Source organism: Alligator mississippiensis, chromosome 3 (assembly GCF_030867095.1).
Source record: "Alligator mississippiensis isolate rAllMis1 chromosome 3, rAllMis1, whole genome shotgun sequence".
NCBI lineage: Eukaryota > Metazoa > Chordata > Crocodylia > Alligatoridae > Alligator > Alligator mississippiensis.
The window spans coordinates 266022926-266045684 of NC_081826.1; the positions used below are offsets into that span (position 1 = coordinate 266022926).

Here is a 22759-nt window from a genome sequence, read left to right on the forward strand (position 1 = left end):
CATGTGTGTGCTGCATGGACGGCAGGGCTGGGGGGGTAGGGGCTGTGGGTTAGGAGTGAGGGGCACTGGCAGGGCTGGGGAGGCAAGGGATGGGGGGAGGGGTACAGGCAGAGCATGGGCATTTCACTGTCCCCCCCATCATATACTCCTTCCCCCCTTTCCCCCCCTGCTCCCTCTTATCCCCGCCTCCCATCCACAGGTATGAGAAATATGGTATCCCTACATAGCTCCCTCCAGGTAAGTCCATGGTGGGGGGGCACAGACAATGTTTTGGGTGGGGGCAGCATAGATGGTGTGGTAGGTGGGGAGTGCCATGTGTCCTGCCCAGATTTCTGCACCCACAGTGGGACATGGGGCTGCAGCCTAGCCAGACCAGCTCCAGAGTCGCCTCCATAGCCCAATAGGCAGGAGCCAGCATGGGAGGGAGCACTGCACTGCCATGGCCACCATGGTGAGGGGCCTGGGGGCAGTGGCAATGCGGTGCTTCCTCCCATGCTGGGTCCCATCCACTGGGCAGTGGAGGAGGCTCCTGCCAGGAGTGGGTCCAACCAGGCTGCAGCACTACGCCCACTGTGGGTAGAGAAATCTGGTGGGGGCACATGCCGACCCCCCCCACCTCCTTACACATCTCCTATGCACCCCCATCCTCTTCATGTGTCACCTGTGTCCACACCCCCCCACACATCCACCACATTCCTCACACACTGTGGGGCTGGGGCCTGGGGGGTGGGAGGCAGTTGGTCAGGAGTGAGGGGCAACGACATGGGCAGGGGCAGGGCACCAGCATATCAGGTCTGTGCCACAAAGCAGCAGTGGGGATAGCCGCAACTGGACCAGCATCCTGGTGAGCAAAGGGGGCAGGGGGAGCTCTGATTTTCTATGATAAGAAAACAAAAATGAAATGCCAAAATATATGGGTATTTAGAATTGATTTTATTATAATGACTGAGACACTGGTAGCCATCCACATTTCTTTAACATTGTAAATATATCAATAAAACACTGTGTTTAACTGATACCAATATATATAGTGGTATTTTATTTTAATTGTGGAAAAATGAGGATTTGGGGTTTTTTAATTTTGGACTTTATTAAATCAGAGAATTTGTTATTTTAAACGGAGAAAACCAGGATCGCTGGTTATGACTGAACGTCAGTAGAATAGATCAAATTGTCATAGAAGTCCAGCTTGGAGGAGGTGGTGACTGGAAGTTAGCCACAGGATCAAAGAGATTCAGCCTCAGAGATAAAGAGCAGGTAAAGATGCCAAACAGATGGTGAGAAGATGAGGCTCTCAATGAGGATCAATTTACATGGCTAGTTTTGGAGTGGGAGTGGTGGGGAGAAGCATGGGCAGATCCTGGATTTTGAAAAGGGAAAAGAGCAGAAGCAGAGACCAGCACTGCAGGGGTTGTAGTGACCACCAGGTTCAACAAACACAGGCATACATGAATGAGAAGAACTATACAACAGGTTCTATTCTGGAGCCATAAGCAACCGATGAAGATCCTATGCCTGTCTCTGGCTGACTGCTAGCTACTTAACTGAGAGACCATTTCCCAATTCCCAACTCCCTCAGTTTCCTTTCAGGGGAGCATATATAAATTATAACTTTGATCACTATTGGGGGGGTCCTCATATCAGGTAAGAACCTCCCATGCCATGCTCTCAGTACTCATTCTGTTCCCCTTTATGCTCATCAGTGCTTCCCCTCTCCTCACACATTCCCCCCATCGCCTTCTCTACCTATGCCTGTGGGCACAGGAAAGGAAGACTGCTCCTGCTCCACTTAAGCTAGGGCTGGAAGGAATGGCCGCTTGGGGAACCAAGCTTGGCCAGGAAGAGTGATGGCAGTGCACCCAAAGGAGTGTGTAGAGAGGACAAAAGGGTATGGGGGGAGGAATGGGAAGGGAAGGGAGAGGAGGTACCACTGGCAATGGAGGGGAAGAGAGGGGATGGCAAGAGGGCAGGGGGATTCTTACCTGCTCTGAGGATTTTAAAAAGTCCTGAACACGGTTCAGAGTCCCATGCATCCAAACTACACTATGGAAAGGAGGGTGTGACTGCACCATCACACCCTTCTGGCTCTGTCCTTGGGGATAAGCAAGGGAGAGTGGTACAGTTCCAAAAATATGGAAGTCTATTTCCTTGCCTTGTCCTCCTTTGAGTTGCTCAAATTAAATTATAGCTGAAGTCTGTTTATATATGTATATAGATAGACAGCCTCTGGGCTGAGGCCCAAGTATGGACAATTTTAATCCTGCAAGTGAATTTTTCCTATAATTTAAGAAAATAAAAACAGGAGATAATGAAACCTGTCTTCCAAACTTAATAGCTGTCTCTACTGATTAACTACTACAATGCCTGGATCACTTTGCTGAATGTAAATCATTTGAAAATATTTTTCTATGTAGTTCAAACTTTTAATCAAAGATTTATTATTTTCAAGACAAAAACAGTAGGATGAGGATTTGCATATATTTCCATCTGTAACTTGTAGATTATTTAAATTCAGGTTTTATCAAAAAGGAAAAAAAGATAAGGAAATATATTCATCATAGCACTGCTAACCAGGCTACCTCATTGCTTAAGATTAAATATTAGATACATTATCAGGAAGCCTCTAAAGAGCCAACAGGCAACACACTACTCTTCCTGAGAATCATCTTTCTGCTAAACAAAATGCCTTGTTTAGCAAAACTAATATTTTAAAGATGCAGCAATGTATTATTTTATCTGGATTTTCTTTTCAGCATACCCAAGATTTTACATTTTAAATCCAGATTTTAGAGTATACTATACCCTGTTTATTTCTCTGTTGTGACTATAAGTGACTGTTGAAAGTTACAGAAATCTCTGACTTAAAATGTAAAAAGTTTTTTGTATGAATGTGATGTTCTGCATGAGAGACAACTGCACTGTGTGCAACCTGACACGTTTCTTATGATGCTCCTCACTTGTGACCTGGCACACCCTGTGGCTACATCTTTCTTGGCATTACTTGAGAAAGATTTCCAGTTTTGTTGGACACAACTCTGTTATGATTCTGTGGAAATGACAGGTGTGGATGTGATTTGAACTAGAACCCTTCATCACTTGTCTGCAGCCCATATTTGTGAGGGAAGGGTTAATACATCAGCCCAATCTGTTGATATATTAGCAGTTTACAGTTTATAGTATTCAACCTGAAATAGTGAAAAACCCTAGTCACATAAACTTAGATGAGAGATTTGCTTTTAAATAGATTGGTTTCACTGAGAGCCCTTAGTTCATAATTTTCTTCATCCTGTTTTTCTTAAGTTAGGTGAGGCAAATAAGTTCTTTCCCAATGGACTTAATTCTCATAGATTCAAGAAGTCAGTGGAACAAACCATGTTCTCTCATATTCATGCACAATATAATTTTACTTACATTACTGGGATACCTGATGCATGGAAGATATCAAATTTTAGCCATTTTTTAATGAAATCTTAATAATTTTACAAGGAGGCAGCAAGTTTGACCACCTGAAACCTGACACCCTGCTCCTGCCTTTATTCGAGGTTGTCTGCATCATCACAGAGACTCACAGAGCTCAGAGACACCTCACCACATAAGAAATGTCTGCTCAGAAGAGCATCCTACCTTTTTACTCCTCTGTGAAATATGAAACATTAGAACCAGAAGGAAATAGGACTACATCCTGCTTACCACCAACAATTTTGAGGTAAACAGACTATTCCAACTTTTCTCTGAGCCTAATCTGCATATAAAACGAGCGGTTCCAAACAGAAGATTTTACTACACCTTCAACTCTTCTATGAAGAATGAACTGTCATTTCTGCCCAGGAGAACATTTACAATCTTTTCTCCTATGCCTGAAGAAGGGTGCTTATGCCCAAAAGCTTGCAACTAAAGAATCTTTTTTGCACAAATTTAGTTGGTCTAATACAAAAATATCACATCTACCATAAGTTCTTATTCCAATATAATTTTAGTGTCATTTTTAGATTTTTTTTTTATAAGAGGCAGCTTCCAAATGTGAATATTACAAATGTGAATTGAAAATTTAAAATAATTCCATGCACTGATAATGAAGCCAAGTGTTAGGTGTTTTTTAACATTAGAGATTGATATCCTTCCAGAATATAAATTCCCTTTAAGGGCAAAGCCTTTTATGCTAATACACCTTGAATGAATTGAATGCCTTCAAATGTTTGGTCCCTAAGATAGTGTTCTTACATGTAGGGGCATGTGCTTGCACCGGTGAAAACAGTAGTGGCACAAATCTGTGCCACTACTTTTTGCTGCTGTGCATGCCTCTGTACATGATATTTGATGTGGGGCAAATTACCCCATTTCAGGGAAACTGCTATTTCCCTGCTCCTGCCATGCTGAAAGAGCCAGGGGACACCCTGGAGGACTGAGCCTCTATGTCTGCCAGTACACGCTCCTGGAGTGTGTCCCATGCCCCCCCCCCCTTTTTTTTTTTTTTGGTGAATGGATAATGGGTTTTTTTGATACTGGGAGTACAAATCTGCAGAGCAGAAAATGGTTGCACATACACCGTGTGCAGTTTGCAGTGCCTCAAACAGGTTTTAAGCACCACAAACTGCACGTGCATGTTCATCTGGATGCACCCTAGGGTTTTACTTTTCCCCTTTGCAGTATACTAGCTGAATTGAACCACAACTCTTCTAGTCTTGTTTAAATAAAATTACAAGATTGAAACAAAACTGAGTAATTATAATTGTGCTGCATAATTGCCCAAAATATACAATCATGCAGAGAAACTGGGTGTGTGTTTTTAATCCATTCTTCTGCCTAAAGCTCAAATGAACAGGGATGTTCCATACGGGACAGAAATTTCTTCCAAACTGCTCCACAGCTGTTATTGATGCCTCAAGTCTATGTGACACATTCCCTATCTTTGTTATATTGCATAAATTTGTTTATTGTGTATTTGTGTATTGTGTGCACTGGCTTCCCTGTGACCCAACTCACCTCTAACATCTCTCTCTGAACTGCCCTGGGTAGAGCCTCTCAAAGTGTAACTTCACGTCACACAGAAGATATTGACCTCTTCCCTTTTTAAGTGACCATTTTCATTTGGATAATGGGGCTAAATATATGTAATTGCTCTACCTGGTATTTAGCTTAGTTTATATCTGCTTCTTTCCCATACATATGGAAGGGCATTCTGTGCCTGAAAGCTTGTGTCATATCTCTCCCAACCACATAGATGGTCCACTAAAAGACAGTACTAAAATAAGCCTGATTCTTACAGTATATACAATCTTCTCTGGGCAGAAGAACTGCACTAAATACCACTTATCAGTTCTGTTATGTGTTTAGAAGTGGAGAGGAGAGAGCAATTGCTCAAATGCACTCTCCAGCTGCACCCTCCAGAATATCAGTGGATGCATCTACATGTGCACTTTACGGCTGCATAGACTAATTTGCTAATCAGTAAAGCTTCACCATCTACACGTAAGTGGCAATTCAGCCAGTATAGACTAATTTACTGTGCTGCTGGATAGTCTAGTTAGACACAACTGCTATCTGACAGAAGAATAAATTACTGTGCTTAAATGCACATGTAGATGGTGACATCCAGATTAGTTTATTCTGGCTCAGATTGCACCAGAGATTATTCTGTTGCATTAAGTATATGTGTAGATGTGCCCAGCAAGTAATGTGATCTTTCATAAATCCTGGAGCTACAATATGAGGGAGTTAAGGAGAAGGGCTCTATTTGTCAATCAAACACTGACTGCCCATTAGTACTTAGCTGAAAATCAAGCTATCTGGCACAAGTGAAGAGGATGGTAAAATAATATGCTCTTTAGAAGTTTACATAGCAAGATTGAAGCTAATCCCTTGGCCTCAATTTCCCTTGTGGATATTCTACCCTTTTCTTCCAATATACTAATCGCATTTCTATTTTTTTCCCTCTGTGACTGATAATTCAGAGGATACCAAAGATACCTCTTCTTAAAGGCAAATCAGTGTTATAGTCAGAGTAGGATGTGTAAAAAAGAGTTTCTAGCAGTCTTACTGATATGTCAGAGTAGCTTCACTTGGTGCTACTATCTGTGGAGTGCAGGGCTTTTGGTTTGGAAAAAATAAAAAGGCTAGAAACCCACTAGAAAAGGGTTTCTAGTGTCATGTTTAGAGGAGCTCATGACTGTCACCTCACCCTTTATGCTCCTTGAAACCTTTACAGTCCTGCATCTAGCAGAAAGCTGTTTAGTGCTAGATGAAGAATAGCAAAAACAAAAGCATATCTACAGACAGACACCTCAAGATTGATTACTTAACTTGCTTAAGCAAAGGGAATTCAAATATCGAATTCAAGTACTGTGTTTATGTCTTAATGCTAAAATCATCTTGCATAAATTGTAGCATTTTCAGTCTCCTGACATTTCTGTATTTCAGTCACAAAATGTGATCACATTCAAGCCAGATATTCTAAGGAGCATCCAGTTACAATGAAAGTGTTATTTGTTTAACTCTTAATATGTTGCATGCGCAGCACAGCTAAAGATCTATTCTTACATACAGATTGGAGTGTAATTTTAATATACTTTCCCTTGTTCTTGTTCTTAGTAACCCATGTCTCTTGGACACAGATAAGGGACACTGTGATTAGACATCCTTGATTAATTTTAAGTAAAACTGCCTCCAATGGCAAGAATACTTAATAAATTCTGTAGCAAGTTCCAGGTGTCAGCAAAACACTTGACATGAAGCAAGATATCAAACATGTCAGTAATTTAGAGGTAAAGATTCTTTTAAAGGTAAATGCCTGGCCCACACAGAGTGGTTTTTCCTTTCCAGTGGCTGGACTACATCGGGGTTTGAGTAAATGCTGAGGTCTTCTAGCCCAGAAAATTGAATCATTCTTTTAGATTGGTTTTGTTCCCTCTCCCTGTGATCCAGCCAGGGACATCATGCAATAATACTATGGGCCTTATCAACTCCAAAATTTCTTAGGAAGTTAGAAAAGTTAACCATAATGTCTAAAAGTAGAGAATTCCTTAATGTTTATTCAACTTCACCTTCCAGAGGTTTGTTCCAGAGATTTTTTCTTCTGTCAGTTCTATAGATCTCTATAAATAGAGACCTCTTAATATTTTTGAGGATGATATCACCCCTTAGCTTCTCATTAACCCCTCAAGGATCTTCAACACAAAACTAATAGCTTACCTTAGCTAAACTGTTAAAGTGAAAAAGCTTACCATGTTCTAGTGATGCTCATTAAACTTAGTGCTTACATGAGTTGGCAAAAATGTCACACTAGGAGGTGGGAATTAAAAATAGGTAGTAGTTATCATTGTGTTTGATGGAAGTAATTGCTTTGGAGTGCTGCAAGCTGGTGGAAAATGACATGCAAATATACATACTACATGACACAAATTGAAAGGGAGAGTGAATGTAGCCACTGTCATATAAATACTAAACTATTCAAACACTATGTATTAAAGTGGCATGAAACCACTTCCAGCAGTCAATTGTTTTTCATTCAGACATGGTAAAAATAATTTGTTATACAAAATCAAATACCATTAAGTCAGTTACTTGATTTTTGTGGATCTTGTCTATAGAATTCAGCTAAATGGAGGGTCTCTCTCCCCCCCCGTCCATTTTAGACTGCAGGCTGCAGACAGATATAACCCGGGTGGTACTCCAAGAGGTACCCCTTCTCCAGTTGAAAGGATCAGAGCAGGTGCACAAGCGCTGTGGGAGGTGTAGGGACCCTCCTCTCCCTATAGAACAGAGCCAGATCACTAATGGGGACTTAACCATATACCTTTTAATGAGAGAACAGTACTGGGGACATAACCAGTATAAACTAGGGGGTATACAGGACACTACAATGCCCCAAGGGGGCAGGATTCAACAAAGGTTAGACACTTACAATGATAGACATAGTCATCCAGCTGACAAAAGACAGAGTTAACAAAATATAAAACACAAACAGCAGAACAAACACTACTGGTTGGCGAAATATAAAAGGCACAAAATACAAAACGTCAAATAACAAGGAATATAGGGTCTAGGTACCTGGAAGGAGGGGAGGGGGGGGGCGGGAAGAGGGAAAACACAATGGCCCTTTTCCACTGCAACAAGACTTTCTCCCTGTCACGTCACTCACCCCAAGACTTTAACTCAGGTCTCCCATGTGGTAGGCAGAAGCTCTATCACACAGCCACCAGTCCTGATGCTGCTCCAAGCTGCTAGTGACCTTGGCCTTCCCAGAGCCCCGGCCTCACATCGAGCTTTCTGGCTTCTTACTGGAGGAGCTGGAGGCAGAGCTGGGAACCTCTCAGGTTGCTGCTCAGATCCTTGCTGGAGCTCGGGAGCCTCTCCTGCTGGCTGCAGCCTCTCGTAGGGGATCCTGGAGCCCAGCGGGGAGCCTCTCCTGCTGGCTGCATCCCATGCTGCTGAGGGTCCAAATGCTGCCTGCAGGTCCCACTCCTTCAGGCTCTTCTGGGGCAACTGCTCCTACCCCGCTGGCCCAGCTCTTGCCAGCTCTTTGAAACTCCTTCCTTGTGGTCCCTCGCTGGTCTCTCCCGAGTCACCTGCACTGCTCCTTTTATCCCCCTCCAGGTGACATGGAGGGTGAGTCTCTGGGGCCTGATTGGTGAGGAAAGGGAATCCCAAACCCTCCAATCATCTTTTACCCTTTCAAAACTCCTGGGCCAAATCATTACCAGACTGGTGAGGAAAGGGACTCCCAAGTCCTCCCATCATCTTTTACCTTTTCAAAACCCCTGGGTTAAGTCACCATCAGCTAGCCCGTCACACAGAGAAATAAAGAAATGACTCATGCCAGCAGTTTCCATTCATAGGGAACAGATCCATTACTAATGAGTTTTACCATTCCTAGCAGATAATCACAAAATAGTACAAATTGTACCCCTTGAATTTGTCTGGGGTGAATTTGAAGCAAGAATGGCTTATAGGAAAGGGCAGATTTAAAATGCAGACTGATTTCCACAGAATCAAATGTGGGTTGCTTTACAATTTCTTCATACAACCAAATTTTTCAGCAGTGTTTAGCACTGAGAAACTTCCCTTGAGAAAAAATGGCTGCTGAACACTTCAAAAATCTGCACTGAGCACTGTCTATCGCAGACATTAACCATGAAGGAAAAGCATGCTGCCACTAACCTAGCCTTGCTCCTTTTCCCACAGAATGACCTAATTCAGGCCCAGTGGGGAAAAGTGCAGTTTCATTACTGCATCTTCACTATAGATGTTCTTCCTGTGGCCAAGGGCAGAAGCCAAAACCCAGTGAGAGAAGCACCTACCTTCACTCAGCCTGCAAAATGAGCAGGCTTAATTCTGATTTAAGAAACCTGCCCTCCTTGAGGAAGACAAATGGTATCAGCTCATTTTTCTGAGCCCCAGATAAGTCTGGGGCTTTAACACTGCACAGAGCTCACTGTAAGTCTATCTCTTTAGGAAGAAGAGGTATGCTGGCACTAAATATTTTTGCTGTCTAAATGCACAAACAGGTTCATGATGTTGTTGGAAAAAAAAGTTGGCTGTATGTTTCAGAAAGGTTTCTGAAATTAAGAACAGTAAAACACTTTCACTCCCATTGTTTTATTGCTTTTATTTTTGTAAAAAGTTCAAACAATCCCCAAAGAACTGAAAATATATTAAGTGAGTTTAGTCAGGGAGAGGATACTGCACATATAAAGAAGATAAAAGTGGGTTAATACCTTTATAGGACATCCTGCTAAGAGTTTGAAGGCTATCCATAAAACTAACACACAATCAATATAGCACATGAACTGGATTAAAAATGACTAGGTAACAGACCTAAATAGGAATGTGGAAGTGGAGAAATCATCATCTTCTGGGGAGTGTTTCTAGAGAGTTTCTAATGAGATATGTTCTTGACCTAATCTTATTTAATGTTTATCAGTGTTATGGAAGAAATTATAAAATTATTGCTGGTAAAATGTGAAAATGGTTGAAAAATGATTGTATGGTAAATATTGCTAACACATTTTAGTACAGCAAGATGAAAGGGAACATAAAACATAAATTTCCCCTGAAGGATGGAGGATTATAACCCAGAAGGCAATGACTTTGCAAAAGACCAAAGAGTCACTGTGGACATAGAACTGAATGTGTACTCCCAGTTTGCTATTCTGGTAAAGAAAGATAATTGTGATAATTGGACATACACAGAGGAATATTGGGTAAGAGTATGGAGGAGATATTATCTCTGTACACTCTGAGACCATTTCTGAAATAAGATGCGCAGGGAAATCCTCAGAAAGAATAGCAACTAATTGGAAAGCTTTTGGAAAAGAGCTACACAAATAATTCAACATCTAAGAGAGCTACAAACAGACCCAGACTAAAGAAGCTCAGGCTACTTAGATTCCTGCAACAGATTAGAATCCATCATTGATCACAATTACCTATATGAAGAGATTTCTGACAGTAGAAGACTCCAAGTTATCAAAGAAATAACAACTATTCAGAATATGGATGTTATCATTTTCACCAATGCAGTTGGGAAACCCTATGCATGAAAAGCTATCTATCAATAAACAGCTTGCATAATGAAATCCTGACAGGTAAATTAATAGTAGTAATAAGATGAACATTTTAAATGGTTGAGGGTATTAAACCAGTGAAACAACTTGACTTAATGCATGGTGGATTCTCCATCAGTCAGACTTATAAATTAAGACTCAATACCTTTTAGAAGATATCCTGATGAGAGAATTATAGGATGAAATACTTTGGACACTGTTTTACAGGATGGCAGACTTGATTATAATACTAGTTCCTTTTAAATTATGAACTGAGAACTGACACAAGCCTCTTCCAACAGAACTTGAAAATACATTCTAATTGAATTAAAACTTGTTGTTGCTGTTATTCTTAAGTCCTGGTCAGATGCTATATTTGTGTAAGGAAATATGCCGTTTGTGGTGGTTTAAAAAAATATAGTAATTGAAGCACAAACTGTTAGCTGTTTCAACAGCAACTTTGACCAAAAATGAAGTTTTCTAGTGCCACATGTAACACCTCTCCATGGTATTATGGGTCACTAGGACCTCCAGTATCCTACATTTCCCACTCTCCTTCACCATTGTTAAGGGGGCAGGAGGGAGGGACAGCTTATATCTCTGTGATAGTCTGCCCAGTGATGAACTGTCAGCAAATCCTGTGGGAACTCTATAGGAACCCTGATGCTGCAGTGCTTGAAGCAGCCTATGTTTCTCCAAGACGGTTTAAGCAGCAGTGTCACTAACCCTTTCCCCTTGTATGGTCCCAAGTCTCACTCAATATGCAAGAGGTGAGGAAACACCCAGGGGTGGGGAGAGTGAAGACAGCTGTCCTCCTTATCCTTACCATCCTTGAAGTGACAGGGTGTTAAAGATTGGGTTCCTCTGAGGGCAAGGGGAACAAAAGAGCAGCCCTCTATTACCTGGCTGGACAGCTTGTGACTGTGAACTCTACAGCTAAAGACCTAAAATACCTGTATGGCCCCCTTCTTGCCAGATTTTTGTGGTGCTGGATACTTTTGGTGCTCAAATTGAATGCATCTCCATGCCATAGTTTTTGTGTACTTCTATGTGGTTTCAGACTGAAGACAGGGCAGAATCGCACCTAGTAGAGAGGCATAAGCATGCATAAACAACAGCTTACTTCATCTCTTGATGAAGAGAGCTGTTGCTTATGAAAGTTTATGCCTCTCTGAGTTCATTAGTCTATAATGTGCCACTCTCAGGGTTTCCAACTGTCAGCAAATTTATTGTCAGTTAAAAAAAAAAAGCAGGCTAAAAATGGCTGTCAGTAAAGTTAGTAAAAAAAAAGGTATCCATCAGTAAAAACATGAAGCAGCCACAGCTTGACTGAAGTTCTGACAGACAAAATGCAGCAGTGCCACCCAGTGTCCAAGTGGGAGTGCCACACCCTGCAGAGAGTGTTCTGTCAGCCACGTGCTGCTGCTGCTATGTCCCATGCTGTGCAATACTACTGGGTCACAGGCAGGCTTCTTTTGGGGGTCAGTGCTGGGACAGGAGGAACAGGTCTACTAGGGGTAAAGCTAGGCGGTAACATGGTGCAATCAGGGGTATCCATGTGTGTGGGTGGAAACAATCTAAAACCATTGCTGCAGTCAAGTAGAACTGCCAACTCAAGAACATTTTGATTTTCAGTAAAAAGTTTCCAGTAATATTTTTTTAAACTTTTTTTACTATGGTTTATACCCGCTAACTTTGAGTCTAGACCTTCTAACTGGGGCCTGGCAGCAGGGCAGGGCCTGGCAGAAGAGTTTCATTTATATTATGTAAAAAGCACCAGTAAATACATGTGTCAATAAAAAAGTTTGGCTGTCAGTAAGAGGTTTGCACAACAAAAGACCCAAAATCCTTGGGCTGGCAATTCTGGCCACTCTGCCCTGCCTTTGCCTAACTTCAGACTATCATGGCTAACTAACTCTATCTGGTTTTCTTTGGGGAAGGGAAGGAAGCTATATGCAGTCTTGCATTTTTTGCACTCCAGTTGAAATTTACAGTGCTTACCTAGCCAGCTTCTTAAAACAAACAAGTTGTAGATCTTGACCTGTATTGGAGAAATATCAGGATATTATACTGTCATATGATTTTTATATACAATATTCTAGCAATCATATCAGCCGCATTAGAAAACATCTCTTTGTCTTATGGATTGTCTCTTTTGAAGTAAGCCTGTTGGTCTGTTATAAAATAAGTTTTTAAAACTGACTTTAGATGAAAGAAGAACAGTATTGTACTAGAATTCAGCAGATTTAGATCAGATTATTTTTAAGTACCAGGTAGACACACATTTTAAAACCAATCTATATCAATAGCTGAAGGACATCTGCAGATATCCTGCCCTAAGCATAGTGCCTTTTCTAAATAAAACCATGAGGTCAATGTGGCTTAAGCATGAAGAAGAACTGTGCAGGGGCTTCAGAATTTGAACCACCTTGTACACAGATGAACTGGTGCCTCCAAAGCATATTAATCTGTTTTAGAAAGTATATTAAAACTCCAGAAAGGTTTTAAAGGTTTATTTTCATGGGTTTATTTATTTATTTACTTACTTGCTGGGGCATTGGAATATTGAACTTTCCCTGACTTGCAGAAGCCAGCTTGGGTTTTATGATAGCTACCAATGTAGGAACCTGAGCTAATCCAAAAGCAATTATCATCTGTGAAATGGGAGAAATAAAATAGAGGTCAGAAGCAGCAGGGCAGCAACCATGCTCATAGATTAAAAAACCCCAAATAAATGCAGAGCACTACCTGGTAAGTGAAATACTTTGCTAGCCTCCCACGAGTTTCATCCCTCATACTCTAGAATGGCTCCTCTAGGCACCTAAATCACACTTACTTCCCCTATGTGCACTGAATCTCTATGGTTGCTGCCAACTGTCTGGACACCTATTAGCTAAGAAATGATAAAGACTGTATTCCACACATTCACCTTAAACTCTGTAGTTTCTAAATGAAATACTACAGTAATTTTTTTTTTTTTTACTAGAAAGTATGGTTATAGTGAAATTGTGGCAGCAGAGTGCCAAACATAGTAAATGCAGACAATGGGAACACAGCCAGGCCAGCAAATAAATAATTACTACTATTTTGCACTTACTGTATAAAAAAACCCTTCTATTGTTGGGTTTTCTCCATTTGCTTTGAGTTTAAGAGACTTTCTTTTTATCTGGAGAACTTCAAAACACTGTAATGTAATGTAAGCCTTGCATCATTCCAAATATAGATAGAGCCTATATTTTTTACACTACGTAAATCTGGGGCACACAGAAATAAGACTGTATACAATCAGCTGGGAAGATCCCCCTTTGTAGGTATAAACCTGCTTGTGAGAGGTACAAACCCTCTAATTTTGTTTGCAACTTCTCTGAAGACACAAAACACAACATTTTTTTTCTGTAAAAATGCATCCTCAAAAGGGTAGTTAGTCCTTATCCCAAAGTTTCCAGACTTATTTGTTCAAGCAGTTATTCACTCTCTATGTTGGTATCCTGTAGAAAAGAGTCAAGTTCAGAGTCTCGGTTTTTATTTTAAAGGTGTTGAACAATCTAGACCCAGAACTAGATCTAAGTCTAGCCAGTCAGTCAAGGAACTCTGCCTAACTGCTCCATAAGTATCAAATCTAGTAGTGAGGCAGTGGGGATGGTGTGCCACTAGTACTGTGCTCAAGGCCTGAGTTTTATCATGCACAAAAGGGGCAGCTTGGGGCAACACTTCAGCTCCAGGGTTGATATATGGAGTGCATGGGGAAGAGTTTATTCCCCCACCAGCAAGAATGAGCTTTCTGCTGCCGTGGTGGAATTAAAATGCTAATTAAAGCTCCTGGTGAGTTCCGTAGAGTGAGATTTAAGTTAGACAATGTTTAGGATAAGTAAATGCTGGAATGGACTACCTAAGAAGGTAAACATCTCCTTGATAGAGATTCCATGAAGAGCAGGTTAGACAAAATATCTGTCAGGAATGGTTTAGATATAGTTGATTCTGTACTGGCGGGGGGGGGGGGGGGGGGGGCGGAATGAATTAAAAGACCATGGTTGCTAACTCCATGCCTTGGGCATAACAGAACTTTCCATCATAAGGCTAAATCTCATCTGTAGGATATGCCTACTTCTCTCAGGGTAGTTTGAGACTGTGGAATGAACTCCCTCATCATCATTACCTCAACCACCTTTTCTCTGAGCATGGGGAGAATTGATTTGACCTTGCCTCCTCTACAGTAAACCCACAGAAGTATGTATGTTTAAAAATAAAACTGCTCCAAAACAAAATCTTCTACTACACATACAATTCTCCTCCAGGGGGTAGGGTGGGGGTTAAGAGAAAAAAGAACATGAACACTCATGACAGATGTTAGTCAATCTCTTCTAGGTTGGCTGATCTCCTCCAGTGGGCTTTAAACTAGGCTTGTTGGGGGAAGGGGAAGACAAGGGTGAAGGAAGCCTTGGACCACCAAACCAAGAATCACCCACAAGAGCAGCCCAGCCTAGACCAATGACAAGTGGAACAAAGACCCAGGTAAGTAACAGGGGCTCAGGTAGCACTGGGTTTAGGGGGGAGGAAGAACCAGTAGCAGACCTAGACGCTGGGGAACTCCCTTCTCATCAGTGCAGCGGCAGAGAAGGATCTTGGAGTCATTATTGAGGCCAATATGAACATGGGCCGACAGTGTGGGGACGTGGTCAGGAAGGCCAACCACACCTTGTCATGCATCCACAGATGCATCTCAAGCAGGTCCAAGGAGGTGATCCTCCCCCTCTATGCAACACTCGTTAGGCCACAGTTGGACTACTATGTCCAGTTCTGGGTGCCACACTTCAGGAGGGATTTGGACAGCATGGAGAGGGTCCAGAGGAGGGCCACCTGCATGATCAGGGGGCAGCAGGGCAGGCCCTATGAGGAGAGGCTAGGGGACCTGAACCTGTTCAGCCTCCACAAGAGAAGGCTGAGGGGGGATCTAGTGGCCATTTACAAACTAGTCAGGGAGGACCAGCAGGCATTGGGAGAGTCCATGTTCCCCCGAGCACTCCCAGGAGAATCAAGAAATAATGGTCACAAGCTGGCAGAGGGTAGATTCAGACTAGATATCAGGAGGCAGTACTTGACTGTCAGGTCGGCTAGGATCTGGAACCAACTTCCAAGAGAAGTGGTGCTGGCTCCTACTCTGGGGGGTCTTTAAAAGGAGGCTGCATGAACACCTGGCCAGGGTCATTTGACCCCAGTAGTCTTTCCTGCCATGGCAGGGGGTCATACTTGATGATCTTCTCAGGTCCCTTCTGACCCTATCCACTATGAAACTATGAAACTACTAATGCACTGAAAGCACTCAAATAGTCTATTGAGGAGGGTGGTATAAGAACCTGTAAAAAATTTAATGGGGTGATAAAAATTAACCCCGGCTTTGTATGTGGGTCAGATTTTTCTAACAAACACATTAACATTATTATAGCTGCTTGATACAACTGCAAGAGAAGTAAAGAGAAAAACAAATACTACTGTATGTATACTTCATTGATCTGATGAAGGCCTTCAATACAGTCAGCAGACAGGGCTTTTTTACTGTTCTGAAGAGGCTGGGTTTTGCCTCCAAACTGCTGAACATCATTCATGCATTACATCAAGGTACAAAGGCAATTGTAATATATTAGAACAAAGGATCAAGCACCTTTGACATCAACAACAGGGTGAATCAGGGGTGTGTCTTAGCCCACATGCATTTTAATACTTACTTCTAATTCCTGCTTCTTCATGCATTCAAGGACAACAATGATTAAATTGGTCTTCGAACCAAACTAGATGGAAGCTTGTTCAACATCGTAAGGTTTAGAGGAAAAAAAGGTGATAGAACTGATTCGGAGAGATTTACTGTGTGTGGATGATATGACCTTGGTTGCCCACAATGAATCTTCCCTGCAAAATCTCTTGGGAAGACTTTCTGAATCATACAAGAGCTTCAGGATGGCAATTAGTCTCCAGAAGACTATGATTATGTACCAAGGGGTGAAAGAACCTGACATCACTCTGGAGAATAAATCTCTTGGTGTTGTTGACAGTTTTTGCTACTTGGGTTCTATGATCAGCAGGAATCCTGACCTTCAGGCCGAACTGACTAACAGAATCGGAAGAGCAGCTAAGAATTTTGGGCTTTTATAGAAACATGCATGGAATAACAGCAAACTATCAGCCAAGGTAATATAAATCTACAAGACGCGTGTGCTATCTATGCGCTGCTTTATGGTTCAGAAACATATGCTAGATGTAGAGAGCCTGAACAGCTTCCACATGAGATGTCTGTGTAAGATCCTGAAAATGAAGTGGGAAGACAGAATACCAGACACAGAGGTAGTGGAGCATGCAGGTCTTACACACTTAGAAACCACTATCAAGAAGAAAAGGTTGCAATGAATCAACCATGTCAGGAGAATGGGAGAAGACTCTATCCTCAAGAACATTTTGTATAGCACGATTCAAGACAGCTCTAGAAAGCAGGGTCACACATGGTAGAACCATGATGTGTGCAAAAATGATATGAAATTGTTCAACATTAGTGTAGAAAGCTGGAAGGAGTACACAGAATCCTGTCTGATCTGGAGGGAACACCTGGCACTGGAGGCAGCTCAATATGAAGCAGCTTTGATCCAGAGAATGGAAGCAGAGTGAGAAAGAAGAAAACAGCATGCTGTAAATTTGGACTCCAACTCAGGCAGCATATGGATCTGTGAAACTTGTAACAAGCTGCGTCACTCCTGAATTGACTTGTCAGCCACAAACGGATTCATCAGCCAGCTGACTAGACCTCTTACTTGTATACTGTGATCCAGACTAAGGCTGCTTGATCTCTTGCTACAGAATAAAAATCTCATGCTTGAAGTTCTTACATCTATCATGGAAAACATCATGCTTGTATTAACACATGTAGGGCATGTCCAGATCAGCATGGTTGTGTGGTATGTGGTGCTGCAAACATGTTTGCAGTACCACATCCCGCACAGTCCAGAGTTCTCTGGGCAGCAAGGGCACACTGCCTGAGCATGCATTGCTCTGTTTTGTTTTTTATTTAGGTGGGGGTTTTTTGACCCCTGGACATCCAGGGATAAAACAAACAAACAAAAAAACAAACAAACCAGAGGGGTGTCTGTCACAAGACCCCTCCCTTCACTAATGATTGGTGGAGGGGGGCATGGCTGCACAACAGGCAGTCCTCTCAGGTAATCAACATGAGAGGCATGGGCAGCAGCCATCTTGCCTGCTCACCTTTGTGCCAGCAGCCTCCCTCTCCCCTTCTCTGGGGGTGGGCTCCGTGCCTGGAAGGGCTGTTGGCTCCCACTGGGGAGCCAGCATTTTATTTTTAGTACATTTTTTTCCTACAGATTTTGCAGAGATCACCCAATTCTGCAATTTCCACTAAATCTGCACAATTGCAAGTTGAGTAGGTCCCTACCCATTATCCTGTCTCCAACAGTGTCAGTGGTACAAGCTTTAGAGGGACAGCATATGAAAAGGTATATTCAGAGTATTCTAGCCCCTATCATACCCTGCTTGGAACTCATTGCCAATGGTTTAGGGGTGTCAGATGATCCATCCCTAAATGTAGGATGATCTAATCCCTAAATGCACAATCCATCCCTGTGCATGTGGAGTTTAATAGCTACTCCACATGCACGATGATGGAGTATTTAAGAATTAGGTAGGTAAAATAAGATGAAATCTATCTCTCATTTCAGCATACCAGTGGGCTTGAGAAGTGGCCACAGCCCCTCCATCTTAGCAGGTTATTTGGGCCTTGTATACCTGTACACATGGCTTCTCCCTCCCTTTGTTATGAGGGAGAAGACATTGAGACAGTCTATGCAGGGTCAGTATTGATAATTTCAAATTAAATCTGCCATGTAAACAAAATAACAGCTCTACTACAAACCCTGTTTGGATTGCCAAATTTTATACTGTGAACAATAACAGAGAAGATGAAATGACTATGACGGCCTTGTTGCACATTGCACTTTGAGCTGATCAAATGTTGATCAGTGTTAGTGCTAGCTCAAGTTTGGAGCAGTCACACCTTGGGCGCATCTACACGAGTGCGCACATGTGTCTTGCAGCATCTCAAATGCCACAGCTCCTGCTACTGCTGGTGAGTAAGAGACATTTTTTTTTAAAGTTCTGGGAGGCTGGGGTTGGGGGGCAGCCATCAGGGGGACTGGGGGTGCAAGTGGAGGATGGGGCCAGGTGGGGCAGCAATTCAGGGGGCTGGGGGAGCAAGTGGGGGTGGGGCACGTGGGCCCTGCGGGGGGGGGGGAGGGTTGTAGCTGAGGCCCCTTTTGGGAGGCTGTAGCCCCTGTGGGGGGGGGGGGGGCTGCAACACCTATGAGGATCTGTGGCCCCTGTGAGGGGCTGTAGCCCTGTGGGGGGGGGGGGGCAGTCTGTGAGCTGTGCAGGGTGACTGTGCCCTGTGGGGGGCAGGGGACCAACCCCTCCTAATCATCCCCCCTGCACAGTCTCTCCACAATCCACCCACAGCAACCCACATTCCTCCACAGCCACCCACATCTTCCTTCCTACACCCTCCTGCAAACCCCACATCCCTCCAGCATACACCCTGTGTGCCCAGCTGCCAGACAAGATGAGACCTGCTGTCAGAAGCTGTGGCTGCAGGGGCAACTGTCCCCACATTCTGGTTAGTGAAGAGGTCAGGGGGAGCTCTAACTGCTCTAGGGTAAGAAAACCAAAGGGAAACAGCAAAATAAAGGCATGTAGAGTTCATTATATTACAATGATAGAGGCACTGGTAGGCTTCCAAATTGCTCTAACACTGTAAATATATCAATAAAACATTGCCCAACTTCTCTCTCTCTCTCTCTCTCTCTATATATATATAGTGGTCTTTTGTTTTAATTGTGGAGGAACATGGATTTCAGGGTATTTTGCAGAGTGACTTTAGGATTTTTTTTATCAGGGATTTTTCAGATTTCAAATAGGGAACACTAGAATTCCTGCTAGGGAGGCAAGTGGCAGGACCCAGGCAGAGGAGCCTGCTCAGAGCTGGCACCTTGGACCCAGCTGGAGGTGGCTGACCACCTGGCTAATTGGGGCCAGGAAGACGTGCTTTGACAGTTGAAAGCAAGCCACCATGCCCGGAACATGTTCCAGGCAATAGCTGCCCAGATGGCCGGGCAGAGGGCACAGGTGGCACAAGTGCAGCACAAAGGCCAACTCTGCAGCCACAGCCCACTGGCAGGTGGCCCAGAGGGGCAAATGCCTCTACTGGCTGTGCAGTCCCCATCCGGGTCTGGCACATGCGCAGCAAGTCACAGCCAGGCAGCAGCCCCCATTTCCAGACTGTTGCAATGGGTCAAGGGTGCAGGGAACTCTCAGGCCTGCTTCAGCAGTCCAGCTGGCACAAGGGATAGTGTCCCCAGGTACCAATTGGCCGGGCCTCAGAACCTCCTGAGAGCGAGTAGCCCTGAGCTGCTTGACAGGGCAGCTTTCTGTACTGCTGGGGAGAGCACAGGTCCTGGCCCTGGGCTCTAGCTCACCCTGGCTGCAGATCCAGGAGGAGCCAGGCAGGGTTATTTTGCCTCAAGTGGCACATTTGCCCCACACCAAAGTGCATGTCCAGGCACATGCACTGAGTCAAAAAGCTCCAGCTCAAATTTGCACTGCTTCTATCTGAGCTGTTGCAAGCACACATGCTTGCATGTGTGGACGTACCCATTAAGGCTAAAACCCTTCTCTCACTAAGCTGTGACTGGCTGGCAAGCAAGGGCTTGACTAGGAGCTACATCTGTGAGTTGCCACTACAGGGCTGGTGATTCAGGACATGTTTCTATCCCTGCTTTAGGTGGGGGAGGGAGGGGTGTAAGAGATTGGTTGGGGGTGGGGAAAGAGTTGATTTTTATGTGGATTGGTCTGAAGATGTTCTGTTCCACAGAGCAAGCCTTCTAGTCACACAAAATCTCCCAGTACAATTCATAAACAAGGTCTGAATGTTCAAGAAAGACCCAAGTATATCAATATACCATAATGAACTGTAGGTAAAATTAATAAATGGAAAACAGGATGAAATCTCAGCTATGACTGCAAAATGTTTCAGAACCATAGATGTAATCTTGCTTTGAATTACAAACACACTGACATTGCTCACAACTTACTATAACTATATTATATGTACTATATATATTTATAACATAATTAATAATAGTAAAAAGCTATTCCTTTTGTGAAGTTTTCAGGTTCTTTTTGTTCTAGAAGCATCATACTTGGGCAACAATAATTAGCAAAAGAGGCTCAAAGGAACATGATAGAGAAATAAATAAAAAAACAAGCCCCACAAAATGGTGTCACCATTTTCTTCAGGATATTCACATTATGGAATGTTTTATTGCTGTCCTTGATAGCTGTCTTACATGCTAATGCAGCATTTGATTTAGTCCTACAAATAATACATGGAAAGCTAAAGTGCAAATGTTAAAATATTAATCAAGAGCAGAGAAAACACAGTGAATGCAATAAACTATATGCAACAGATATTAAAGCATTTGTTGTATTTTTTCAAAGCAGAAAACTAAAGGCTGACACATTAGGCAAAATATATTTGAGAAATCTGGAAAAGAAGGCAATGCTTCATTTGAATAGCACATCAAATCTTTCCACCATCATTCATAAGCCAGGTTTCTACCAAATGAAAAATGCCTTCAAAATCAAATATGAATTGACAAGAAGTAAATAATACCTTTGATTTGATCACATTTTGAGAATATTCCAAATATATTCCAAAATAGCCTAAGAGCAGCAGCATATAAATAGTAACAAATACTTAATTCTAACACCAACTTTTACTTACCAGTCTTGTACAGCATTGAAGGATTCTTCATTTGTGATATCGTACATTAAAATGAAGCCCATTGCACCTCGGTAATAGGCTGTGGTAATCGTTCTATATCTCTCCTGACCTGCTGTGTCCTAAAACAACATAAAATAATCTTTTATCTAAATGTCATATGTTTTAGGTATTTTTTTCTGACAATCAGAGATGCTCTGAGACAAAGTAACATAGTTTTATAGTTTCATAGTGCTTAGGGTTGAAAGGGACCTAAACAGATCAACAGGTCCACCCCCTGCCCCGGGCAGGAATGGGTGCCATGGTCATATCACCCCAGCCAAATATCTGGCCAGCCTCCTCTTGAAGACTCCCAAGATAGGAGAGAGCACCGCCTCACTTGGGAGCCCACTCCACAGCCTGGCAGCTCTGACCGTAATGTCTCCTGAACAGAGCCTCCCCCAATTCTCGCTAGTCTCCCCTGGTGGGTTTTGCAAGTGGCCACCAGATCCCCTCTCAGCCTTCTCTTGTGGAGGCTGAATAGGTTCTCCTTGTACGGCCTGCCCCACTGCCGCTTGACCATATGAGTGGCCCTCCTCTGGACCCTCTCAATGCTGGGGAGAGCACCGAGCAATAACATTACTGTTTTTCTTTTTATTTCCCTTCTCTCTCAATATAAAGAGGAAGGTTATCCTGTGGACTCAGGAGATGTTGCGGTATATTTCCACAGTTCCTCAAGTCAAAAACTGTCTCAAGCCATGGACAGGTGCTCCAGTTGCAGTGAAAAACACGCCTTCGTAGCACTACAAAAAGTGAGTGTGTGCAGGCATTTGAGCTTCTAGTAGCACTAAAAGATTCCAAAAGCTCTATAAAATATTATCACTTTTAAAAAAAACAACTCCTTTGTGTGGCTACATTTTGTAGAGCTATGCGTAACACATCCAGAAGTGGGGAGAACTGGAGAGCAGTTTCTACCACGTGGCACAAGCTAGAGACAGCCATCCCCTGCCACAGGAGTCAAGGACAGCAAAGGAGCAACCACATCTCCCCCTGGCTAGACAGCACATCTTTGAGGCGACTTTGTAGCTCTCCAGCCAGGGGGTTGGAATACACCCCAATATATTATGTTCTTGCAATGTTATGAAGTGCTGAGATACTGTGGCCATTTCTACAAAAGTGGCAGACTGTGCAGTTGTTACTGAGTAGTCATTTAGTACTTGCACAACCAAGTACTAAATGACTGCATGGTAACCAGTATCCCCACACAGTTTTTTTCTGATGCTACTGCGCAGTAGAAATGAGCTGTCCATACCTTCAATCTCTCTCTAGAATAGTGAGTAATATTTTTACATTAATCCCTCTTTTGTCTTGTCTACTTCCATTTTAAGCTCTTTGGGGTAGGAACTGT

General features: G+C 42.9%; 1 protein-coding gene across 3 annotated transcripts in view; it reads right to left on the reverse strand.

Moving 5' to 3' along the window:
- RAB3C (RAB3C, member RAS oncogene family) overlaps window positions 1-22759 on the reverse strand; it is a 314561-nt gene that overhangs the window by 125823 nt on the left and 165979 nt on the right. For all 3 annotated transcript variants that reach the window (XM_059725156.1, XM_059725155.1, XM_006272456.3), the window contains one exon: window positions 21376-21494. In XM_059725156.1, coding sequence (XP_059581139.1) covers window positions 21376-21494 — 119 coding nt within the window. The remainder of the gene's footprint in view (window positions 1-21375; window positions 21495-22759) is intronic.